The following is a 23923-nucleotide window of genomic DNA, read 5'->3' on the forward strand; positions in this document are numbered from 1 at the left end:
GTACCTCCTGTCTGTAATGCACCTCCCTGTTTGTTATCAGTCCTACTGTAGAGGCATCATCGGCAGACTTCACATGACATGACAGTGTTGGAGGAGTGGATGGGTGTGCAGTCATGGATGAAAAGGGTGAAAAGCCCGAACTGAGCGCACAGCCCTGAATTGTTGTTGAGAAACCATCAGTTTCTGCAGTAGGCAAACCGGTGTGGGCCTTCGACGTAGGGTCTGAAAACTCATAATCAGGAGTATCAGGAATCCTGAAAGATTTAAGGGACAACAATATGATGACTTAGATTGGAACTCTGGACGGAAACAATACATGTGATTCATGTTAGATACACGTGAGACACAGTGAGCTTGATTCTTGATCCCCCACACAGTAACATGAAAAAATAAAACATACTAACAATTCAGAGATTTCAATGCATTTATTAGGTCGCTATTGTGTTAAGTTACAATATTTCCGACGGATCATGAAGGTATCATTTTGAATGTTAACCCTTCTTTTCTACAATCGATCACTTTTTTTTCAAAGGAAAGAACCCCTTCAACTTAACTTTCATTATTTATTATCTTTAATGTTTTTAATTGAACATATACATTTGATTATACATACCATATTATATCAGTTAAATCCTTTCAAGCTAATTAAATCTGATTTAACACAGATTAAATGCTGAAATAAAACAATTGCAGAAATGCAAATATATAACGTAGATTAATAAAGATATCCTTTTTTAGAGTTGAGGAGTTGTCTTACTGTATATATGACATGAAAAGAAAAAAATTAAATAAATAAAATAGATGCATATTTTAACAAAACATGTAAGTAGCTCTGACCTCCTATAACAATATTCCAAGCGTCAGGTGAAGTTTGCATCCATGTAGATTCTTGTGTGTGTTCGGTTCCTCTCAGCAGAGCCCTGGTCTTCTGGTTGGAGCGTCAGTATCACGCTCCTTGATCAGTCTGTTGTACTTGAGGTGCTTTGAAGCACTGAGCTGCTCTAAGCCAGATGTGTTGTGCTCGCTGCCTGAATACAGCCTGACCAGCTCCCAGGTTGAACAAAGTGGCTGACATGTACGACATGATCACAGTGGAATCGATCATTGTAAAACCGATGTATAAATCATTCTTAGGAAAAGTACTGTAAATAATCCAAGAGGCAGAGACAACATACAGAACTCCCTGCAGGAGGCCGGTGACGGTGACTCTCACCTGATTCCTAAACCTGGGACTGGACGCAGGTTGTCCGTTTGCTGCCATGTGACGCATGTGTCCACACAGGTAGAGTACAGTAGAACCACTGGACATCACCATCACACACAGACAGAACACAAAGTGGGCCTTCAGTGTGTAAAACACAATCCAAAACATCTCTTCATAGAAATTGTTCTCAGACATGTCATCAACCATCGTGAGATTGTTGCTGATTAAAGATACATCAAAATCAGTAAGGCGTAAAAACATGGATGTAAAGTCAAACAGACAGTAAATCCTTTCAGTGATCCAAAAGCCGTAGATGATGGATTTGACATTCTTTTTAATCCAGATGAAGAGAGCACTGTGTGCAGGTACAATCTGGCTGTTGTAGAAGAAGTTCAGCCAGACTGAGGAGGTCATGCTGGTGGAAACACTGCTGATCATCCCCTGATAAAATATTTGATTTATCTTGGACCTGCGAGCTGATTGAAAAGAAAAGCCGTCTGTAACACCTGACACAAAACCTGACAAAAGGAAAGTTTGTGTACAGCCAATCAAAGTCCACAGGAGAAGCTTCAGAGGCTGCTTGATCTTTTCTCCGTGCAGTGGACGGATTATGCAAAAAATATAAAATGCAATAGTCACGATGTTAAGAACAGCGAGGGGCCCATTAAGTGCGGCATAAGTTTGAAAGTCCATCTTTAATCTTTGTTCTTTCCGTTTTGGTGTCTTCTTCGCTTGTAGAGAGCTTACATGTGAAGCCAGTAAAGCTATCCAGCTGCGTGCAATGTAACGAAACAGAGGGATTTGCATCTGATGCAAACCAGAATAGGTGCATGAATCATATTCTTATGAAAAAATATGTAAAACGTATTTAATGCTCACTACGGATCATTTGATTTCATTGCAATATTCACAAAGGGTCATTAAGGCAAAATTTAAAAAAATGATTTGATCAGCATTGATTTGTATTTGACTGACAGGTAGAATTCACTTTCCTGAGTTTATTTGATATGATTTGGTGGATTTCACAGAAAAAACCTGGATTCCTGCAATTGTTTTTCTATATATACAGTTCAGTACACTCTAAAAAATTTCACCGTAAATTAACGGTATTTTACTGGCAGCAAGGACGCCAGAAATTTACCGTTATTTTACGGTATAATTCCGGAAATGTTTTTTACACTATGTTACCATAAAATGGATTACTGTATGTTACCGTAAACTTGAACGAATTTGACTGTGAATTAACTTCAATTTACTAGCAGTCGACGCTAGTAACTTACTGTTTTATTCACAGTGCCCTACCGTAATTTACGGTATGTTGTCGTATATTGGATTAGTTTCTTACCATACGATTACTGTTTTTGTGTTAAAAATACCAGAATGTTACCGTTTACTTAAAATCGTATAGTTTTTGCATTTTATTCCCCACAAATTATAGAAAGACAACCAAACTCATTTTGGTCATAGTGGTTGGAGTTTATTAGATGCCTTTAAGACAAAAATGTTCGGGATTTGTAACCAAGATCAAAACATAAAATATGCCGCATGTATACAATAATAAAAAAATGAATCATAAAATCATTAGGAACAAGATAAACTAACTGCAACAATACGCTATGGAACACTTTCAATTGACACCCTTAATCCAGTGCCTCTGTAAAACAAACCAAAATTAAATATTTAGAAACACTGTCATTGTTAAAATAGTAAAATGACAAAGTTGAGGAAGACGACAAGATGTAAGGAAAGAGAATGAAAGAGAATGTTAATCATGCCAGGCAAATAACACTTACCAACGTTACTTGGAGAGACGAGGCAATGAGAAACTCCTCCGATGTTGAACTGCACTGACAGGTGTTCTGGATGAACTGAGATTACGCGTCGGACGTCACGTTCAGGAGCAGTCGGTCACGATCAACACTCAAATGACTTTTAGGCAATGAAGCCTTTGAATAATACAAATATTTATAATCTTTACATTCCGGCCACTGAAACGACAGCGAAGGCGGCGTATGGGATAGGGAGGGTGTGCTGTGCAGCACAAGGTTGGCGGTTCAAATTCTGGCTGCTCCCTGTGCCAAGTTGAAGTGACCCAGAGCAAGACCCCTAACCCCCGATTACTCCACATAAAATTATGTCAAACCATGGCTGTTTTGGATAAAAGTGACAGCTGCATGTATAGTAATGTCCTGTAAGTCAAATTCATCATCATATCTCATGAGATACTATTTCATTATTATAACTTACAGGACCTGTTTTTCAGTGGCTGACATGGGCTTCCATACATTAACCTACAAAAGATGTAGATGGATTGTGATTCACTGCACTTGTAAGTGTATTTCCACCACTTCATAAAATATATGTAACATGCAGTTGAATTACGGTAGTCTGTTATTATTGTAAATTGACAGCTTTAACTGTTTGTTCATGACATTGGCCGTTAATTTACAAGCAAGGGATGGAAATTTAACTGTATGTTACAGTTAATATGACATACTGTAAGATGCCGTTAGAAATGCACCGTAAATTAACAGCAATTTGTTACAGTGTATATACATCAATATACCCGTTTGGAAACAGCCAAGCATCTCTTTTAGACAGGCAGAGTTGCTGGTGATTAACAATCTTAACCTGTCGGGTTGGGAGGAATAAATAAATTCCACAAATGAGTGATAGATTAGTTGAATCTGGCAATTTTCCGATTACTGAACAGGAAAACATCACATTTGAGGCTAGTGAGAAATATGCTTCGGTTTAGCCCAATAACTAAGAACTGGTTATCTGTTCAGCAAATAAAGGATTACAGGAGAATCCTCAGAGGTTATTGGATCCTTTTTTCTTTTTTCCTTTAGTGAGGCAACAAGTCAGAAATAGTTCTGGGAGCACCTGACTCCTCTGTGCATTACTGGAGATGTGCACGTGCGTCTTCACTTTGACCGCTGTTTCCATATCAGGGTCTCATTCATTTGTTGTACTCTTACAGAGAAAACATTTGAGGTTCTGCAGCTGTGAGCAATGTAGCAAAACGGAAGTATTTGCATCACATTCTAATGTAAATATGCAAATAAAACATTTTCCTGCAAATCCCACAGAAAGACATTTATACGGTCATTACTCCATGTTTCCTATTCCATGTATTTATCATTTTTCACATCATGAATATTTGCAATGCACAGTTGCTTATGTCCATCCATCCATTGTCAAACCGCTTATCCTGCACACAGGGTCGTGGGGAGCTGGAGCCCATCCCAGCCAACTTCGGGCGATAGACAGGGTACATCCTGGATTGGTCGCCAGCCAATCGCAGGGCTACAACCATTCACACTCACATTCACATTCACACATCTACGGGCAATTTCAAGTCCCCAATTAACCTGATCCCCAGAGCATGTCTTTGGACTGTGGGAGGAAGCCGGAGAACCTGGAGAGAACTCACGCAGACACGGGGAGAACATGCAGACTCCACACAGAAAGGCCACTGGGCGGAATCAAACCCAGGACCTTCTTGCTGTTAGGCAACAGTGCTAACCACCACGCCACCGTGCCGCCCACAGTTGCTTATGTGGATAATATAAAGATTTAGTATTGTACTTTTAAAGCAGGTACACTCACAAAAGCCAAACCAAGTAAAAATATAAAATATACAAGAATGGTCAGAATTGGAGCCTTTGACGACACAATTACCTGATTTAAAGTCTGTAGTGTGCGTCAAGCTTCAATAAAACAGGTTTTCCATAGTGCAACTCAATCGGGCCTTTCAGTAGACATCCTAATGATATCATTACAGTTATTATCTCAAGTTTGGAAAGCTTCTCCCTGCAGAAGAAGTCGTGCAACTGTTTTAATATTGACGAGTAAGCCGAACTTCCTGAGTAGAATCGATTCGGTGCTTTTTGGTTAAACAAACAGCCTTTTACACACTTTCTCACATCTGCTTTCATTCTAAAGGTGTATTTGATCTAATGCCCTGTTTAACATACCGTCATTGCAGCTATTTTTGTTTTTTATTTCTGTCATGAATGGCACCGCTTGTGGCAGTGTTAAGCTAGAGGATAATAATATCAATTTAACTCTCTTATTCTTATAAAAAAAATGTAGCTTTACACTGCATTCAAATGAGCACTAAAGCAGGAGCTCCGTCTGTGGGGACTTGTCTCTGGAACCGGAGGACCGTGCAGATACTCTGTGGTGTGTGGACTGGTAGCTGGCTACAGTTGGCCTGCCAGGCGCTGTCCATATCCTTCCCCCAATAATCACACTAACATCTGGACATTCATCATCACGGTATCAGTTGCTTCATCTGATTTTAAACTGTCTAGAGAACATTATCTTAACTTTTTGTGCGACTCCGTTTTTTTTCCTGGCAACATCAGACTGATTGCAGTTACTGTGGCTGACTGTTGGTCTCCAAGAAATAAACACATTAGACACTTAAAAAGGAAAAAGTATAATTTTATATGTCTGTGCAAGGATTAATTAAACAAAATATTGTGTTTTGAGAAATGCTGAAAACTGGACGTTTGTACCTTGTTGAGAGCCAGGCTAGATGTTTCACCTTTTGCAGTCTTCATGCTAAATCCAGACAAATTGCCTCCTGACAAACTCTCAAAATGAAAAAATCTGGATTGCAATATTGGATTATTTCTGATGGAACCTGAATGTATCATTTTGAATTGATTGACCCTCCTTATGATCAATGTTTTGACCTCTGCCCGCATCAAATTGCAAAATCATTGACAGAACTATGTGTTTATCGCTCATGATATTCAGCTTTAGATCTTTTTGTATCATCAATAGTTGAGAAAGTATTTAGAATCCAAGCAGTTCTCTTAGATGCGGTTGGATTAACACTTAAAGGTTGTAAGAGAATGTAATCAAAGTCACGTTTTTTTTTTATCAAAGGAAAGAACTTCTTAAACTACTTGAAGAAGGAGGATGGCAAATATTTTTTAAAGTTTTTAATAGAACATATACATTTGGATATTAGATTTGAATATATTACCTGATTCTAACAGGATTCAAGCTAATTAAATCCAAATTAATGCAAATGAATAAATACAATTAAACAATTAAAGAAATTAAAATATATAACATATATATAAAGATATAGATATAATGTTTTACAGCTGAAGGATCATCTGACTGTATATGACATAAAAACCTAAATTATTCACATGAATAAATAGATGCATATTTACACAAATCATGTAAGTAGCTCTGACCTCCTATAACAGTATTCCAAGCGTCAGGTGAAGTTTGCATCCATGTAGATTCTTGTGTGTGTTCGGTTCCTCTCAGCAGAGCCCTGGTCTTCTGGCTGGAGCGTCAGTATCACGCTCCTTGATCAGTCTGTTGTACTTGAGGTGCTTTGAAGCAGTGAGCTGCTCTAAGCCAGATGTGTTCTGCTCGCTGCCTGAAAACAGCCTGACCAGCTCCCAGGTTGAACAAAGTGGCTGACATGTACAAGTTGATCACAGTAGAATCGATCATTGTAAAACCGATGTATATAATACCATCCTTTTGAAAAGTACTGTAAATAATCCAAGAGGCAGAGAAAACATACAGAACTCCCTGCAGGAGGCCGGTGACGGTGACTCTCACCTGATTCCTAAACCTGGGACTGGACGCAGGTTGTCCGTTTGCTGCCATGTGACGCATGTGTCCACACAGGTAGAGTACAGTAGAACCACTGGACATCACCATCACACACAGACAGAACACAAAGTGGGCCTTCAGTGTGTAAAACACAATCCAAAACATCTCTTCATAGAAATGGTTCTCAGGCATGTCATCAACCATCGTGAGATTGTTGCTGATTAATGATACATCAAAATCAGTAAAGCGTAAAAACATGGATGTAAAGTCAAACAGACAGTAAATCCTTTCAGTGATCCAAAAGCCGTAGATGATGGATTTGACATTGTTCTTAATCCAGATGGAGAGAGCACTGTGTGCAGGTACAATCTGACTGTAGTAGAAGAAGTTCAGCCAGACTGAGGAGGTCATGCTGTTGGAAGCACTGCAGATCATCAGCAGAAAAAATGTTTGGTTTATCTTGGAGCTGACAGCTGATATTTCAGAAAAGAAGGCCACAACACCTGACAAAAGGTAAGTTATGGTACAGCCAATCAAAGTCCACAGGAGAAGCTTCAGAGGCTGCTTGATCTTTTCTCCGTGCAGTGGACGGATCATGCAAAAAATATAAAATGCAATAATCATCGTGTTAAGAACAGTAAGGGGCCCATTAAGTGCGGTAAAAGTTTGAACGTCCATCTTTAATCTTCGTTCTTTCCGTTTTGGTGTCTTCTTCGCTTGTAGAGAGCTTACATGTGAAGCCAGTAAAGCTATCCAGCTCCGTGCAATGTAACGAAACAGAGGGATTTGCATCTGATGCAAATCAGAAGGTTAATACATTTTATTCTTCCTACATTGTGACATAATTTAATATTTTAATGTCATGTGTTGATTATGTATCCACATATAGTCGGGATCATATGAAGTTAAAGGGACAACTTTAGGCAAACACTGGACTCAAGGAGGTTGTTTAGTCAAAGGCTTATTGAGTATGTTGGAAACAACCCACACAGACACAGAGAGAACATGCAAACTGTAGACAGAAAGACTGCTGGTTGGAATCAAATCCAGGACCTTCATGCTGTGAGGCGACAGTGTTAACCACCACACCACCATACCGCCAAGTATGCAGAAGTGAACCAAAATGATTTAAAGTAAAAAGAATGAATAGGATAAAAACGATCAGACATTATTTTGAATTTCTGCTTATTGTGGATTTTTCATTGCAATATCTCCAAAAGGACATGAAGGGGAAAAATAAAGATAACTTGATCCAAGTCATCATTTATGTGTATTTAATTTACCGACAGGTATACGTTTTTTTAAGATGATCTGGCGGATTTGACGGAAAAACATGGAATTAATAATCCTTGCCAGAAGCAATAAACCTCCCGGAATACAATCAGCGACGATGTGAAAAGGGAAACAGGTTAGAAATAGTTCTGGGAGCACCTGACTCCTCTGTGCATTACTGGAGATGTGCACGTGTGTCTTCACTTAAAACGCTGTTTCCATATCAGGGTCTCCTTCCTTTCTCGTGCTGTTATAGACAAAACATTTGAGGTTCTGCAGCTGTGAGCAATGTAGCAAAACGGAAGTATTTGCATCACATTCTAATGTAAATATGCAAATAAAACATTTTCCTGCAAATCCCACAGAAAGACATTTATACGGTCGTTACTCCATGTTTCCTATACTATGTATTTATCATTTTTTACATCATGATTATTTGCCATGCACAGTTGCTTATGTGGATAATATAAAGATTTAGTATTGTACTTTAAAAGCAGGTACACTCACAGAAGCCAGATCAAATCAAATAGAAATTTAAATTGCCAACTGGACGTTTGTACCTTGTTGAGAGCCAGGCTAGATGTTTCACCTTTTGCAGTCTTCATGCTAAATCCAGACAAATTGCCTCCTGACAAACTCCCAAGATGAAAACATCTGGATTGCAATATTGGATTATTTCTGATGGAACCTGAATGTATCATTTTGGATTGGTTGTCCCTCCATATTATCAGTCAATGTTTTGACCTCTGCCAGCATGAAATTGCAAAATCATTGACAGAACTATGTGTTTATCGCTCATGATATTCAGCTTTAGATCTTTTTGTATCATCAATAGTTGAGAAAGTATTTAGAATCCAAGCAGTTCTCTTAGATGCGGTTGGATTAACACTTAAAGGTTGTAAGAGAATGTAATCAAAGTCACGTTTTTTTATCAAAGGAAAGAACTTGTTAAACTGCTTGAAGAAGGAGGATGGCAAACATTTTTTAAAGTTTTTAATAGAACATATACATGTGGATAATAAATTTGAATATATTACCTGATTCTGACAGGATTCAAGCTAATTAAATCCAAATTAATGCAAATGAATAAATACAATTAAACAATTACAGAAATGAAAATGTATTACATATATATAAAGATATAGATATGTTTTACAGCGGAAGGATCATCTGACAGTATATGACATAAAAACCTAAATTATTCACATGAATAAATAGATGCATATTTACACAAAACATGTAAGTAGCTCTGACCTCCTATAACAATATTCCAAGCGTCAGGTGAAGTTTGCATCCATGTAGATTCTTGCGTGTGTCCGATTCCTCTCAGCAGAGCCCTGGTCTTCTGGCTGGAGCGTCAGTATCACGCTCCTTGATCAGTCTGTTGTACTTGAGGTGCTTTGAAGCAGTGAGCTGCTCTAAGCCAGATGTGTTCTGCTCGCTGCCTGAATACAGCCTGACCAGCTCCCAGGTTGAACAAAGTGGCTGACATGTACAAGATCATCACAGTGCAATCGACCAATGTATAATCAATGTATAAATTACCATCCTGAAAAGTATTGTAAATAATCCAAGAAGCAGAGACAACATACAGAACTCCCTGCAGGAGGCCGGTGACGGTGACTCTCACCTGATTCCTAAACCTGGGACTGGACGCAGGTTGTCCGTTTGCTGCCATGTGACGCATGTGTCCACACAGGTAGAGTACAGTAGAACCACTGGACATCACCATCACACACAGACAGAACACAAAGTGGGCCTTCAGTGTGTAAAACACAATCCAAAACATCTCTTCATAGAAATTGTTCTCAGACATGTCATCAACCATCGTGAGATTGTTGCTGATTAAAGATACATCAAAATCAGTAAGGCGTAAAAACATGGATGTAAAGTCAAACAGACAGTAAATCCTTTCAGTGATCCAAAAGCCGTAGATGATGGATTTGACATTCTTTTTAATCCAGATGAAGAGAGCACTGTGTGCAGGTACAATCTGGCTGTAGTAGAAGAAGTTCAGCCAGACTGAGGAGGTCATGCTGGTGGAAACACTGCCAATCATCAGCAGGTAAAAACATAACGTAATCTTGAAGTTGACAGCTGATATTTGAGAAAAGCAGTCTGCAGCACATGACAACATGTAAGTTATTGTACAGCCAATCAAAGTCCACAGGAGAAGCTTCAGAGGCTGCTTGATCTTTTCTCCGTGCAGTGGACGGATCATGCAAAAAATGCAAAATGCAATAGTTACAATGTTAAGAACAACGAGGGACCCATTGAGTGCGACATGTGTTTGAAAGTCCATCTTTAATCTTTGTTCTTTCCGTTTTGGTGTCTTCTTCGCTTGTAGAGAGCTTACATGTGAAGCCAGTAAAGCTATCCAGCTGCGTGCAATGTAACCAAACAGAGGGATTTGCATCTGATGCAAATCAGTAGGTTAATACATTTTATTCTTCCTACATTGTGACATAATTTAATATTTTAATGTCATGTGTTGATTATGTATCCACATATTGTCGGGATCATATGAAGTTAAAGGGACAACTTTAGGCAAACACTGGACTCAAGGAGGTTGTTTAGTCAAAGGCTTATTGAGTATGTTGGAAACAACCCACACAGACACAGAGAGAACATGCAAACTGCAGACAAAAAGGCTGCTGGTTGGAATCAAATCCAGGACCTTCATGCTGTGAGGCGACAGTGTTAACCACCACACCACCATACCGCCAAGTATGCAGAAGTGAACCAAAATGATTTAAAGTAAAAAGAATGAATAGGATAAAAAGGATCATTAATGATAATTTGATCCAAGTCATCATTTATGTGTATTTAATTTACCGACAGGTGTAATTATCAGTTTCTGCAGTTTTTAAAAATGATTTGGTGGATTTGACGGAAAAAGCATGGAATTAATAATCCTTGTGAGAAACAATAAACCTCCCGGATTACAATCAGCGACGATGTGAAAAGGGAAACAGGTTAGAAATAGTTCTGTAAGAATACGTGTTCAAGATTTGGACCCTGGTCGGGGTTATCAAAAATTCAGCCGAATGACTTCTCTCGTTCTGGGAAATTTATTTGTCAGATCACAGGTCAAGTATCAGCGCTGCGTTTGCAAAGGCAGGAGCGGTTCAGGCAGCACACAGGCCGGAAGAACAACTAACTAACATCAGCAAGAACATCATGTTTTATAACCCTTGAAGGACAGAGTAGAAAACATTTCTATTGGCCCTAAACTGGCGTAGAGGAGGACCTTCCACCCCCCGCATCTAAGATCCGGTCACATCCAATGTCCAGACTCCTGACTTAACGTAAACATCGTAAACAGAGTGTGTATGTTGAATAGTAAATGGTAAATGGACTGTACTTGTATAGCGCTTTTCTAGTCTTCCAACCACTCAAAGCGCTTTAACACTACATGACATCATTCACCCATTCATACACTGATGACAGGAGAACCACACACAGTGACACCTGCCATCAGTAACTACCATTCATACACTGTAGTCGCAGCTACAGGAGCAATGTTGGGTTAAGTGTCTTGCCCAAGGACACAACGACATGCAGGTTAGCCGGGCCTGGGATCGAACCCACAACCCTCTGATTGGAGGACGACCGTGCTCCCCACTCACCCACAGTCGCCCCTAGTCGCCGAATAGTGTTGGTGTGTCTCTAACCCCCCTTGGCTGGTAAATCTTCTAGTTGACCCGCAGACCTTGCATTCCTCAGCCAGGACATAAACTGACTCCCCATCCTGTCAGACTCGTGTCTGCCTGCTTCTTACCTAACTCTTAAATCAAGACAAGACAGCAAACCCCCAACTAAGCCCATGAAAAGAACTTTTGATTATCAGTTCTGGGAGCACCTGACTCCTCCGTGCATTACTGGAGATGTGCACGTGCGTCTTCACTTAAACCGCTGTTTCCATATCAGGGTCTCCTTCATGATTATTTGCCATGCACAGATGCCTATGGGGATAATATAAATGTTTAGTATTGTACTTTTAGTGCACAGAAGCCAGATCAAATAAAATAATAAAATGTAATATAAAATATACAAGAATGGTCAGAATTGAAGCCTTCGAGGCCACAATAATCTTATTTAAATTCACCAGTATGCATTGAGCTCTAAAAACACTTTCTTTCTACATTTTGTTCCATTCATTCAACCATTATTTGGCGCAAACCACTTTCAATCTATTTTAACGATAAACATTCAAAATCAAACTGTTAAATAATGCTAAATATTGTTCAAATAAAATGGAAAAAATGAAGAAGAAAAAAATAGAATGAAGTGTGAGAAAAGCTGCTGTGCAAAATGTTTATTTAAATAAGCACATCTGACTAAAACGCCAGAAACAATAGATGACATAAACATACATAAAAATAATACTCCATGTCAGAAATAGCAAACTAATCATGATACAGACTATAATACATTCGTTACAGTCAATGACAGTTAAAATCCTTCTGGTAGTTAATTACTCACATACACACAAACCTCATAAACAACAACGCACTCTCTCAAACACACAGACACACACAAGCACACACAAACACGCTCATCTGGTCAGTGTGTACACGAGGCGTCCATAATGATACTTGTCATGGACCAAGAGGGAACAAATACATGTTGGCTTCAGAATTCAAAGTTGTTCATCAGTTTCCATCGAGCAGAACTTTTGTGCATCCATCAGTGGTTTGTTATCGCCTTATTTCACCGAAACGTAAGTCTTTCATTATCTAAAAAGAAACGCAATTCTTTTAAATCACAGCAGTTGCGCACACATACTCATATTTCAGCACTTGAAGGTCCATATCAATGTTTTTGCATGTTCCATTTGCTAAACCTCACATACACTTTACATTTTATTTGTGTTTGTTTTAATCTGTTGGTTTTCTTTTGACATTCCTGCCGGTGAGCGCAGCGAGCCCCATACCTGCTTTGATTAATCATTCTGCTCCGATCTCTGTCGTGTCACCAGGCGGCAACAAAGATATTATTGTCCGCTCTCACGGATGATATCTACCTCGAGCACGTTTCCAGCGCCTGCAAATTGTTGTTGTTTTTTATCTCACGGCAGCCGCTCTGTGAGGCAGGAAGAACACATTACCGCCTTTAACAAAACAGCAGCAATGTAACGTGGGAGTTAAATGAGCTAAATCATGCAAAAACACTGAAATGGGCACACGCTGACGCTCTTCAGGCAACATTTTGCACACGCACACAGAGACGCCTGCATTTTACATAGTTAGTGTGCGACCCCGCAGACGCGCTCTCGCTGTGACGGAAAAACCATCGCGTCACGTTTTACAGTGTGAGACGTTCTCCTGCGTTGCCTGTGTGTTCTGCGGCGGTCAGAAGTAGTCCCGTCTCCGTGAATCGTCGCTGATGAAGGAGGGGTTCCACTGGGCCGGGTAGATGCACGAGTGGCGGGAACCCGGCAGACCCGCGAACGGATACAGGCCGTTCCTGTCCAGGTCCGAGTTACGCAGCGCAGGCTGAGGAAAACGAGCAAACAGAGAGAGAGAGACAGACAGAGAGAGATAGAAAACGTGTGAGACGTGCCAAACATCGTCCAGTAACTTCAGCTCGAACTGAAAGTGAAGCAGGAGTTGTGTTGCATGTCTCCTCACAGAGTAGTAAATGTCAGTCATCTGCAGCAGGTTCTTGGTGCTGCCGCTCTCTTGCATCTCGATGGTCTCCCTGCCCCACTCCGTGGATATGCGGTTATTTTTGGGGAAGTCCGCGTATGGGGACATCTGAAGGTCTCCACTTTTAAAGATGATCTTGTTGATGTCGTTCTTGTCTTTCCTTTGAGATCAAAACATTTTTTTATGATGGTTAAAACTTCAATTCACCAAACCATCGATGGTGAAGAAACGGTCCTTCTGGTTCTCTGGATGAACCGATACTTTGAGTCGCTAAATATTCAATAATTGCACTTGTTTTGTGATCTTTAATTCCTGGTTTGCAGTCACAGATTTCAGTGGCAGATTACTGCACTGGTATCGAGACAATGTCAGTTTAAGGCTTAACAATGAAGGCCACTGCGTACTAAGAGGTAACACAAGTCTTACTTGCAACAGGTGACAATGAGAGCGATGACGAGGATGAGGAGCAGAGCGCCTCCCGCAGGCGACACCACGATTGCGATCAGCTTGTAAACTGAAATGTCAAAAAATAAGATATTAAATGTTGCACTTGAAAAAAACAACGTAAAGATAATGAGAGCACATTGCACGTTTTCAGTTCAGATGAAATATCTCCAATTGAAGCTAAAAGGTTTAGTGTGAAATGCCGGATTTTTCAGGCCACTTACAGTTTCCACAGTTAAATCCTCCAAATCCAAACACGCAACTGGAAGGTAGAAACATTGTTTGCAGTGAGAATGTGCAATAAAGACACTCCAAAAAAAAAGAAATCGAATTGAACTTACGGATGACAGGTTCCATTTTCCAGCTTGTAGCCATCTCCACAATCTGAAACAAGACGCTTTTTTAAGAAAGAGTCCAATTACACAGTTTGCTGCATTATTGCTTTTCTGCTATGTGTTGGTCTTAGTTTAAATGAATTTTCAATAACATATTTATGCGATTTTGTTTGTTTTCTTTACTTTAACACTCCATGTGGTTATTTCCATCTTATTATAATATGCACTCTGCTATTTAGCAAAACCTGCCCTCACAGCCTGCAGCGAAGCGCACGCTCGGCTCACCTAAGCAGGACAGGTCGTCGGGGTTGTGCTTGTAGTAACCTTGGAGACACTGGCAGTTGGCCGTGCCGCTGTTGTCCGTGCAGGTGGAGCGCTCCGTATCACACTGAGTCCTCTGGGCGACACACAGACTTTCCACTGGAACACAGCGTGGACACACTTAGTCCTTATTTCATTTAACTGAAACTTCTGGTTCACGACAACCATCATGATTAATTGCTCCTGTGTGTGTGTGTGTGTGTGTGTGTGTGTGTGTGTGTGTGTGTGTGAGCTCACAGTGATGTTATTTAGGTACGGAATGCTGTTCTTGTACTTTGCTCTCATTTGAAGATTCTCTGCAGCAGTTGTGAAATATAGCAACTGGATGCTGAAGGCTAAACGGTGTCCTCTAGTGGCTGTAAACACCTTCTCAGCTACATTTGGTAGTGTGCCCTCAATCCCCTTTTAAGTAGTTCAGAGCTTTATTAAAAATGTAAACCTGATGATTACGGTGGCTTGCTTTTATGCCCTATTACCGTGGTAACTGAGCTGGTGGTGCAGGACCATCCGGCAGTGAGCCAATGAGGAGCTGCAGTTGCTGAGAGACATCTGGATGCTGTTGTAGACCTCGGCGCCCGTCACATCGGCGGTAATGGAAAACATGTTGACAGCTGAGATACGAACGCCGTCCTCTCCTCTGCGGGAAAGAGAGCGGAGGTCAGTACAGAGGCTGACCGCGTTGCATCATTTTGTTTCAAAGATTTTGATATGCATGACAACAAAATAGAGAACGATAACATTTCGATTTACTTCTCAAAAAAGTTGCCTCACAGGGAACCTGCAGCATCAGAACATGAGAAACTCTCATTTTAAATGGGGGAAAAAAGGGAAGGAACTTTCGGGAGAGCGACAGAGGAGGGATCCCTTTCCCGGGATGCCCAATAGTGCTACAGAATAAACCACAGCAGTGCGTTGGTGATGGCGAGGACTCACTTCTTACTCAGCGTTGAGCGGCTGTATCCTCGGAGGACTGACAACGAAGCATTGAGCTGAGGTGGGAGACAGGGAGAGAGTGTTGAGCGCCCGGGAGACATTACACACATGAGCCCAATTTAGGAATGAAGCAGCGGCGCTGCAGTGCTGTGGACTTCTCCTCCTCTCACCAGCTGGATGATCTCTCTCTGGATCTCATGCATGGTCTCGCTCTTGAAACTCTTGATAACAGGGTCATGTGGCAGCCTGTTGACGCTGAATGTTCCCAGGAACGCCTTCGCTGTGGAGGGAAAAGATACAGACGCAAAGAGACGGCCTTTTGGTGAAAACACTTCATGACCAATTTTACGTTTGTTTATTCCTGTCATCACTTTTTTTTTTTTTTACCTCTAGTGCATGTGCGTCCATCCTCCAGGTCGAACCCGACCGGACATTCGCAGCTAAAGGAACCTCGTGTGTTGACACACCGGGAGCCGGCGGGGCAGGGGTCCCTCTTACACTCATCCACATCTGGACAAGCACATGCTGGTGTTACAATAACATTTCTATACGGGCCTTCACCGAGAGCTCACACTGACTACTCGTCTTAATCCTCAGTGCTACGGGGGGAAGAAACATTTGAAATTTGAATTTGCATTCATGCTGACAATGTCGTTGTCAAACTCACCCTGGTTGCAGGTCGGCCCTGCCCATGCCTGCTGACAGTGGCAGATGAATCGATGCCCTTTAGAGCTCACACACATCCCTCCGTTCACGCAGGGGTTCGACACGCATGGGTTGCCTGACGTTCAGAGAAGACGCATGACTATTTACCATAAAACATTAAATCCAGCCAACCATTAAATTATGGTTGGCTGAAAATTCTCCTGAGGACCAGAATGAGGAAACCAGCATTTGACTAAGCCTGTAATGATTGAGCTTATAAGTTTAGCTCCTCCTCATGTATTGAACGACCTGAGATCTGGCAGCGTCATTAAACATTAAAATTTATGACTTCAATGAGTGTCCCTTAAAATGAAGAAAGATCGTAAAGCACTGACTCGGGGGCGTCGGCGCCGCGGTGGGTGACGTCGTCCCCGCGGCCTCTGTGCTCCTTCTGGCCGCCTGTCTCCCCGTGGTCTGCGCAGGCGCTGTTCCCTCGGTTGGGGCGCCGCGGGTGGAGGTGGAGGTTGCGGCGACGTGCCGGCCGAGAGTGGTGGCGAATCCCGGTGTGCCCGTGCTCGTTGCCGCCCGCTGGGTGGGATTGGCCATCCGGGTCGAGGGCTCCTGAGTTGAGTCCTGCTGGGTCGACGCACTGGGAGTCGGCCGCGTCGCGGAGGTCAGGAGGGCCGGGGTGGAGGATGTGGTGGAGGATGTGGTGGAGGATGTACTGGAGGATGTGGTGCGGGCGGTCGGGGCCTCTGTAGGTGACCCCGGGGTAGAGCCGCTGGCGGAGCTGCTAAATATGGAGGACGGGGTTGCGGGTGTAAGGGGAGGGGTGGTGGGGACGATGGTGGACGCAGCGGCTTTGAAAGTGTCTTCCTCCGTCATCTGTGATCTGTTCCAAAGACAAAAAAAAATTAATGAAATGTCTTACAGATCTCTGATAATAATACTAAGAAGAGCAGCTTTCAGGACGGACATCCTAAGTCAAACTCTCTTTTTGACGCTAATAGAGCCGAATGTGCGATGTTAAAACATCACCAATATTAATCTATTATCTAAATCAGCGATTCCCACTGGTGGGCCGCGAGAGGTCATTTACAATAAATAAATAAAATATTTTTAATTTTCAATTTTGAAAAGTTTGAAATTAATATATAAATATGTCAAATGGGGCGCCCTCTTGTAGTATTAAAGTAAATATGTATATGAGAAAATGGTATACAAAACATACATTGTCGGTTAATACATTTTTAATTGGTTAAATTCATTGGTTAAGGTCACTTAATAATCCCTCGTTTATGTTTTGATCAGAGTTGTGATTAAAGGTTTGAGTGGGCCGCAAAAGATTTTGAGATTTCAAATCGGGCCGCGGCATTCCTGAGTTTGGGAACCGCTGAGCTAAATAATAACCTGTTGAATTAGTAAGAACGTACCTGTCTGTCACACCGACAGGTGTGGGGGTGACGGAGACCTCAGAAACCAGCGCCGGCGCGTCCGTCGGAGTCTCGCCTGCCCCAGACGTAGCGCTGCTGACGGTTGCCGGCGCGGCGGTCAGGCCCGAGCCCCCGCTGCCCTCCCTGGTCTGGGATGAAACCCCCTCGGTACCCTCCTGGACCCGAGGGCTGGATCTGTGAGCGGCGGTGGAGGGCTCGGGGGAGGTCGAGACGCCGAAGTCCGACTCCTGCTCCGTCCCTGGGGGGTCGGTGGGCCCCGGGGCGGGAGGCGGGAGGGAGGCGGGAGGGAGGCTTGAAGAACTAAGGGTGGGAGCGGATGAGGCGGCCGACCGTTCCGACGGATCGGCGCCGGGCTCGGTCACTCCGAGGGGGGGCGGCGGCGGCGGCGGCCAGTCGGACGTCTCCGCTGGCGTCGAGGTGACATGGCGACGGGTGGCGTTGAGTTGCCCGGTTAGACTTTGGGTTCCTCCTGACCCCCCCGCGCTCCCCGTCTCGGGATACAGCCCGTGAGAGGAGCGGGTCATGTGCTGGTCCGTCGTGTCCTGACTGTTGGTCCTGGTGGACGGGGCGCTGTGGGTGTAGTCCTCAGTGTCTGTGGCCCCAGCAGAAACCCCCCAGGTGGAGGGGGGCCGACGGGAGCTGGAGTCCTGCGTCGAGGCGGAGGATGTGCCGTTGCTGGAGGGGGAGAAGAAGGAGGAGGAGGAGGAGGAGGAGGAGGAGGAGGAGGAGGAGGAGGAGGTGACGGACAGCAGCGTCCTCTCCCCAGCGCGGCTGATGGCGGTGGAGGTGTACGCGCGGTCGGTGTGTGGCGGCTGGGCGCCGGCGGAGGCTTCCCCTGGTTGGAGGATGGTGTCCGAGCTGTCCCGGGGGAGTCGGTCCTCCTTCGCCGTCGACACCCGGGGACTCGCCTCCTGGGACACAGCCGGAGAGGCGCCGGACGCCTGGTCTGTGACGGAGACGTCCCCCCAGCCCCTCCTGCTGCTGCTGGTCTCCGTCGTGGCTACAACCAGGGTGGAGGCGAGTGGTTCGGTAGAATGAATAATGTCCTCTCGGGACCGGCTGCTTGTTTCTGTGAAGGTTTGTGGCTGTTCTGTGGCTGTGGGGAGAAAAAAAAAGAAAAGAAATAACATTATCGAGCGGTAACGACACACTGAAAACGTTGTTCTCATCTCGACTTCTTTTATATATTTCAATGGCAAAAGGTGAAAAGATGCACATTGTGTTTATATGTATACAAAGAAATAATTAATCCTCCATATTTAAGTAATTAAGAGCAATTTCCAGCACAAAGTAGTTGATTAATCGATTATACGACATTTTTAAAGTCTACAGAGTGCCAACACGTCTCAGATGTAATAGTTTGCTTTTTTTTTAACATTAAAGTTTATGCCCGACACAAAGCTCCTCAAACTAAATGACTCCTAAATGATAACATGCACGGTCTAAATGTTTCCGTGCACGTTGTGGCTCACTTCCAGCCGAGACCACCAGAGGCTGCTCACCAGGCTGCATCTGGCTTCAACAAGACCCCCCCCAAAGGAGGGAGAGGGGGGGGGGGGTAGATGCTGTCACAAGGAGCGTCGCTCGCAGCAGAGGAGAGATGCATTGTGGGCAGAGAACAACCGGCTGCCCCGGCTCGTCGGCTTAGGGGGCCTGAAGAACTAAATGCGGCTGTGACGGCCTCCCCTGGGAAACGTGCGTTTCCTTCCTAAAGCTGAGCGAGCAGCGGCAGAAAAACTGTCACCGTGGGTGTGGGAGTGTCTCCGGTGTCAGAGGAGTTGTTGTTGTGGTTTTTTTAACCTGATACAAAGAATTGTTGTGAAATCTTAAAGTCCCTAAAGGCCACCGTCACGGGTAAATACGGGTCGTCGTGGTGCAGGGGTTAGAGAAGGTGTGCTGGGAAGCACAAGGTTGGTGGTTCGATTCCAGGCTGCCCCTTGTTCCATGTCGAAGTGTCCCTGAGCAAGACACCTAACCCCTAATTGCTCCCCGGGCAAAAATGTGAAAAAAAAGCCGTGGGTTTAAAGTGTAATGTAAGTCGCTTTGGATAAAAGCGTCTGCTAAATGACACGTAATGTAATGTAATGTAAATAAAGCTTAGTTTGGATTCCAAAACGGTGAATATTCCTCATACGGGCTGATTGCTTTGCAGCTGCCTTCCAGCAGCAGAGCAAGCCGTCATCACAACATCGACATATTATCTGCTTTATGTTGACATGTAAGCATGTTCGATCAGCATTCATATAGACATCAACACGTCCAATATTCTCTCCCATTTTACCCTCCATAGCTTACTTTGTTTTACAGCGGTGTGCAGGTTGTGTGCTGCAGCTGGACAGAAGCACCATAAGAGGAGTGAACGGAGGCTGAGCACCGAGATGCTACAGAGCATCACAGAACTGAGGGGATAATTATCTGTCGCTACATGTTACTTAAAAGTAAACCACATAGCTGGAGAGTCGAATGGAAGGCTGAAAGTGTTTTTGAGAGAAAAGGGTATTTTCTGACCCGAAGGCAACCAAAGACCAATGGAGGGGAAAGTTCAACGGCAGAACAGCCCGTCCGCTGGGAGAGTGTGTGAGGAGAACTGGGCCACTGCTGGACTCTATTTCTCTCCCCCTCTCACTTCCTCTGCATGTGTCTCTCTCATTATTTCTCTCTGGATGAAGTCCGGGCAACAAAAGCCAACGAGCCAACGAGCGGAGGGACACCCGACCCGATCCCCCGGGGGTGCGTCTCCCCCCGCCAGTAACAGAGCCGCAACGTCGACTCTACACATCTGTGATTCACACCAGAAGCTCCCGTATTCATCCAAGCAAATGCCGAAGTGTTATTTTATTAGTGAGGATGGGCGGTAGGAGGGGGGGTGAATACAGACATGGTGGATGTTTTATTGCCTGCTGATCAAATATGCAATTTGCTGCAGCAGAATTTTGTGATATTCAGTGACTGAATATTGAGGTGCGTTCGTCACCAGATGACGGGAGCAGGTGAATCTGGGTGAAATCAGAGGGAGGAGGATCGATCATGACCGAAACCAAGAAGAAAACTCACGAATCATAAGTGTGATCCGAAGTTATCACAGAGATTACAGTTAACTTGGAGGCACAATACTTCTTGAGGAGAATCACATTAATTGACGCAGTGGTTACACTTTCATGTGTCACTAAAATCTATCAAATACAGCATCAAAGAGAGAAATAAACAGCAACGGTTTTCATTACAACAGCCGTATTCCATGTTCATTGTTAGCAGAATTGTATTTGTGTAAATTAATTGTAGTATTTCAAAAATAAGAGCGTAGTTGCGTTATATAACAAGGTAGTAAAGAGTCTGTTCAAAGAGGAAAAGTATAAATGCATAACTGTAACACAAAGCGGGTTGATGGCCCTCGTTCATGAGGTGTCTGTATCACGAGGCACCGACCTTTTTGTTTGCATTCTTATATTGAAAATAATTTTCAATCATTCATTCATTTATATTTTGCATTGCTACGTCTAAGAAATTGTTAACCGCGTCTCCGTTTTCAGACGTGAGGAACACGGATTGAGCTCCGAAGTGGTCACATGTGACAAGATGCTTTGGACCAAAGGAGACAAAGGGAAGGAAGCAAAGGTCTCAGAAGAAGAGAAGATGCTCTTCAGGGGAGATGGATGATGAGTTGTTCTTGAGAAGGTCCGTGTTCATTGGATCGATGGAGGAAAGTGAATGGGTTAGGGTGAACTGGTGACCCCCATGTATGCAAGTGAGCGGGTCAGATACGTCCAAGTCTGCTGTCAGTTCTTTAGAAATGTCTTAACGTGGCGGAAGGGTTTATATTACAAAGATCCCAGTTGCATCTAGTTGCAAAAAATAAACAAAGAAACAATTTGCTTGGCGACAGAAAGTGAATTTTAGTGAATTGATGTTATAAGTGTTAGATGGGTTCATTTCAGAAAAGGGAAGAATGTTTGGCTTCTCAATCGGACATATTTTCTGTTGTTCTCAGTTTTTAAACATAAGTTTACATTTGGGGTTCTAAAATGTTTATTGCACAAACAAAGCTGTTTAAATAAATCTAAATCAATCATTGGCTAAAATAATGAACATAAATATGTATTAGTTACACCTTTCTACTGACACAAACTACACAGTTTCATGACCAGTTGGACAGTGTGCGGTAAAAAGGGAAAGTTGCCTTTTGATTCATCCAATGCGTTTGAAATAAAGAAAACCTACATGTGGAGCAGTGGCTCTGCGTGGAAGCTGAGCGGGACTAATGTGGCACACTGAGCAAACTGAGCTGTTGAGACGGGGGTCTTACCCGCGCGGCCCCCGGCGGCGCTGCGCGTCAGCAGGATGTTCCTCTGCGATGCCGAGAGACTCTCCGTGGAGTGCGAGGTTGACGTCTCGCCGCCGGCCGCGCCACCGAGTTCACCCCCGGCGGTGGAATAATAGAATCCCGCGGTCACCGGATCCGTGCCGTTGGCGGCGGGGGTCCCTGCCCAGAGGGGCCCCGGCAGACCGAGCAGGAGGACCGACAGAGACGCGCACAGGAGCCGAGGCAACGACCACGTTTCCATGATTTCCAAGACGGCCGCACGGTGGCCGATAGTTTGCGTAAAGTCGAGTGCAGGCCGGGGAGTCTCCGGGGGACACCATGGGGGGAGCGCTGCGGGCTACTGGGGAACTTTCATGAGAATTAAATAACTCCTGCAGCAGGTCCGGAGGAGGAGGAGATCCGCTGCTCGGGCGGCGGGGAACGGAAGATAACAGAGCCGAGGCAGCAGCAGCCTGTTATTAGAGGCCAAGGAGCCAGGGCTCCTCCTCCTGCGCGCACGCGCACACAGACACACGCACACACACACACACACACACACACGATATCACTAAATAGTGTTTTTATTCAACCCATAGACTGGGGATGCATTTTTGCTGCCTTCAGGTGTTGTCGGAATGTTCCACTTCAGCCCCGGGAGGCTGTAAGATCTGATAGAAACCCGAACAACAAAGTCATACAATCAATACGTCAAGTCATATAACAATAATAATGACACGCTACCTCTTTTTTATGACAATCAATACATTTTTAAGCCATTGTTTTGATTCTCCAAGCCATATAAAAATAATGTAATTGTGTAAATAATTTCTCCTTTGGACCCCTTTCAGTCTCTCGTAATGCTGAATATTCAGTTTTACAATGGACTGATTTAATTAGTGCAGTTGATGGTGAAAGTATATTTAGTGCATTTAACATTACTGGAATATTAATATTTATTGAAGCGGAAAGTACAAATAACTGTTGTCCTTCTGGCCTAATCCAAAACACTATTTCCACATTGCAAGCCCTGCCCATGAATATAAAAGTCATATAAAAGATTAACACTCTGGATGCAGAGTGAACTATAATGTCAAATAATGGCAAGGGAAAACGTGCGTGTACCTTTTGGCCTGCATATGTGCCTGTTGATAACATCCTTAGAGGAAGTGGTTTTCACAGCTTTGCTTTCTCTGCTGCTGTAACAGTGACTCTTCTTAACCGAGCAAAACAAGCCCGACACTGAAATAGCACGACCTCATCTGTCATCTCCATGCATTCAAGAAAAAAACAAAAAAGATATTGATCGACTGCTGATGTAACTGAAGTGTGAGCCGATCAAACGCTCGTTTTCATTCTTAATCAGAGATTATGTTGCTAAGAAGCGGCGGGGAAACATGATGCTGGCTATGATTTTTGATACACAGAGGGACGGTTGATTTTGAATGATGTATTTAAACATTAACAACCTGTTTTAGTTCAGATTTAACTCAATGTGAGACTTGGATCCAATCTGCAGACCCTTTTCCTTTAAAAACATTGTCACCACTGATTTGATTGTGATCAGATTGGAACAATGCAGCTGTAGTGCTGCGGTCCAGCATTTATAACATTCAGATAATGATTTTGGTTTCATATTGGTCTTATCTGTGCTTTTGTACATGGTGCTATATATAGAACGTATATATTTTAGACACCATAACCCCATTACGAGTCATTTTGATACGTAATATGTAAAGTATATGTACATTTTAGATTACATTTCGGAATAT

The 23923-nt window shown here is 43.3% G+C and overlaps 2 protein-coding genes across 3 annotated transcripts; both read right to left on the reverse strand.

Moving 5' to 3' along the window:
- Positions 1-6424: 6424 nt before the first annotated feature.
- Positions 6425-7533, reverse strand: LOC120834379 (uncharacterized). Its single transcript, XM_078091370.1, has one exon. The coding sequence runs from the start codon at positions 7475-7477 to the stop codon at positions 6536-6538; it is 942 nt and encodes a 313-aa protein (XP_077947496.1). The 5' UTR covers positions 7478-7533; the 3' UTR covers positions 6425-6535.
- Positions 7534-12374: 4841 nt separating this feature from the next.
- heg1 (heart development protein with EGF-like domains 1) lies at positions 12375-22661 on the reverse strand. Of its 2 annotated transcripts, XR_005714406.2 has the most exons (15): positions 22158-22661; positions 17834-18950; positions 16796-17292; positions 16423-16536; positions 16143-16265; positions 15926-16035; positions 15756-15811; positions 15299-15459; positions 14787-14921; positions 14508-14550; positions 14391-14428; positions 14149-14236; positions 13705-13882; positions 13008-13569; positions 12375-12810 (listed from the first exon to the last, which is right to left on the reverse strand). XR_005714406.2 is itself a non-coding variant. In XM_040201651.2 (14 exons), exons 1-14 carry the CDS (start codon positions 22414-22416, stop codon positions 13426-13428), a joined length of 3063 nt encoding a protein of 1020 aa, XP_040057585.2. In that variant the 5' UTR covers positions 22417-22661; the 3' UTR covers positions 12375-13425. The 2 variants fall into 2 exon arrangements, 1 of the variants encoding a protein (XP_040057585.2); XM_040201651.2 differs by having other exon boundaries at positions 12375-13569.
- Positions 22662-23923: the final 1262 nt, after the last annotated feature.

This window comes from Gasterosteus aculeatus, chromosome 16 (genome assembly GCF_964276395.1).
Source record: "Gasterosteus aculeatus chromosome 16, fGasAcu3.hap1.1, whole genome shotgun sequence".
NCBI classification, from domain to species: Eukaryota; Metazoa; Chordata; class Actinopteri; order Perciformes; family Gasterosteidae; genus Gasterosteus; species Gasterosteus aculeatus.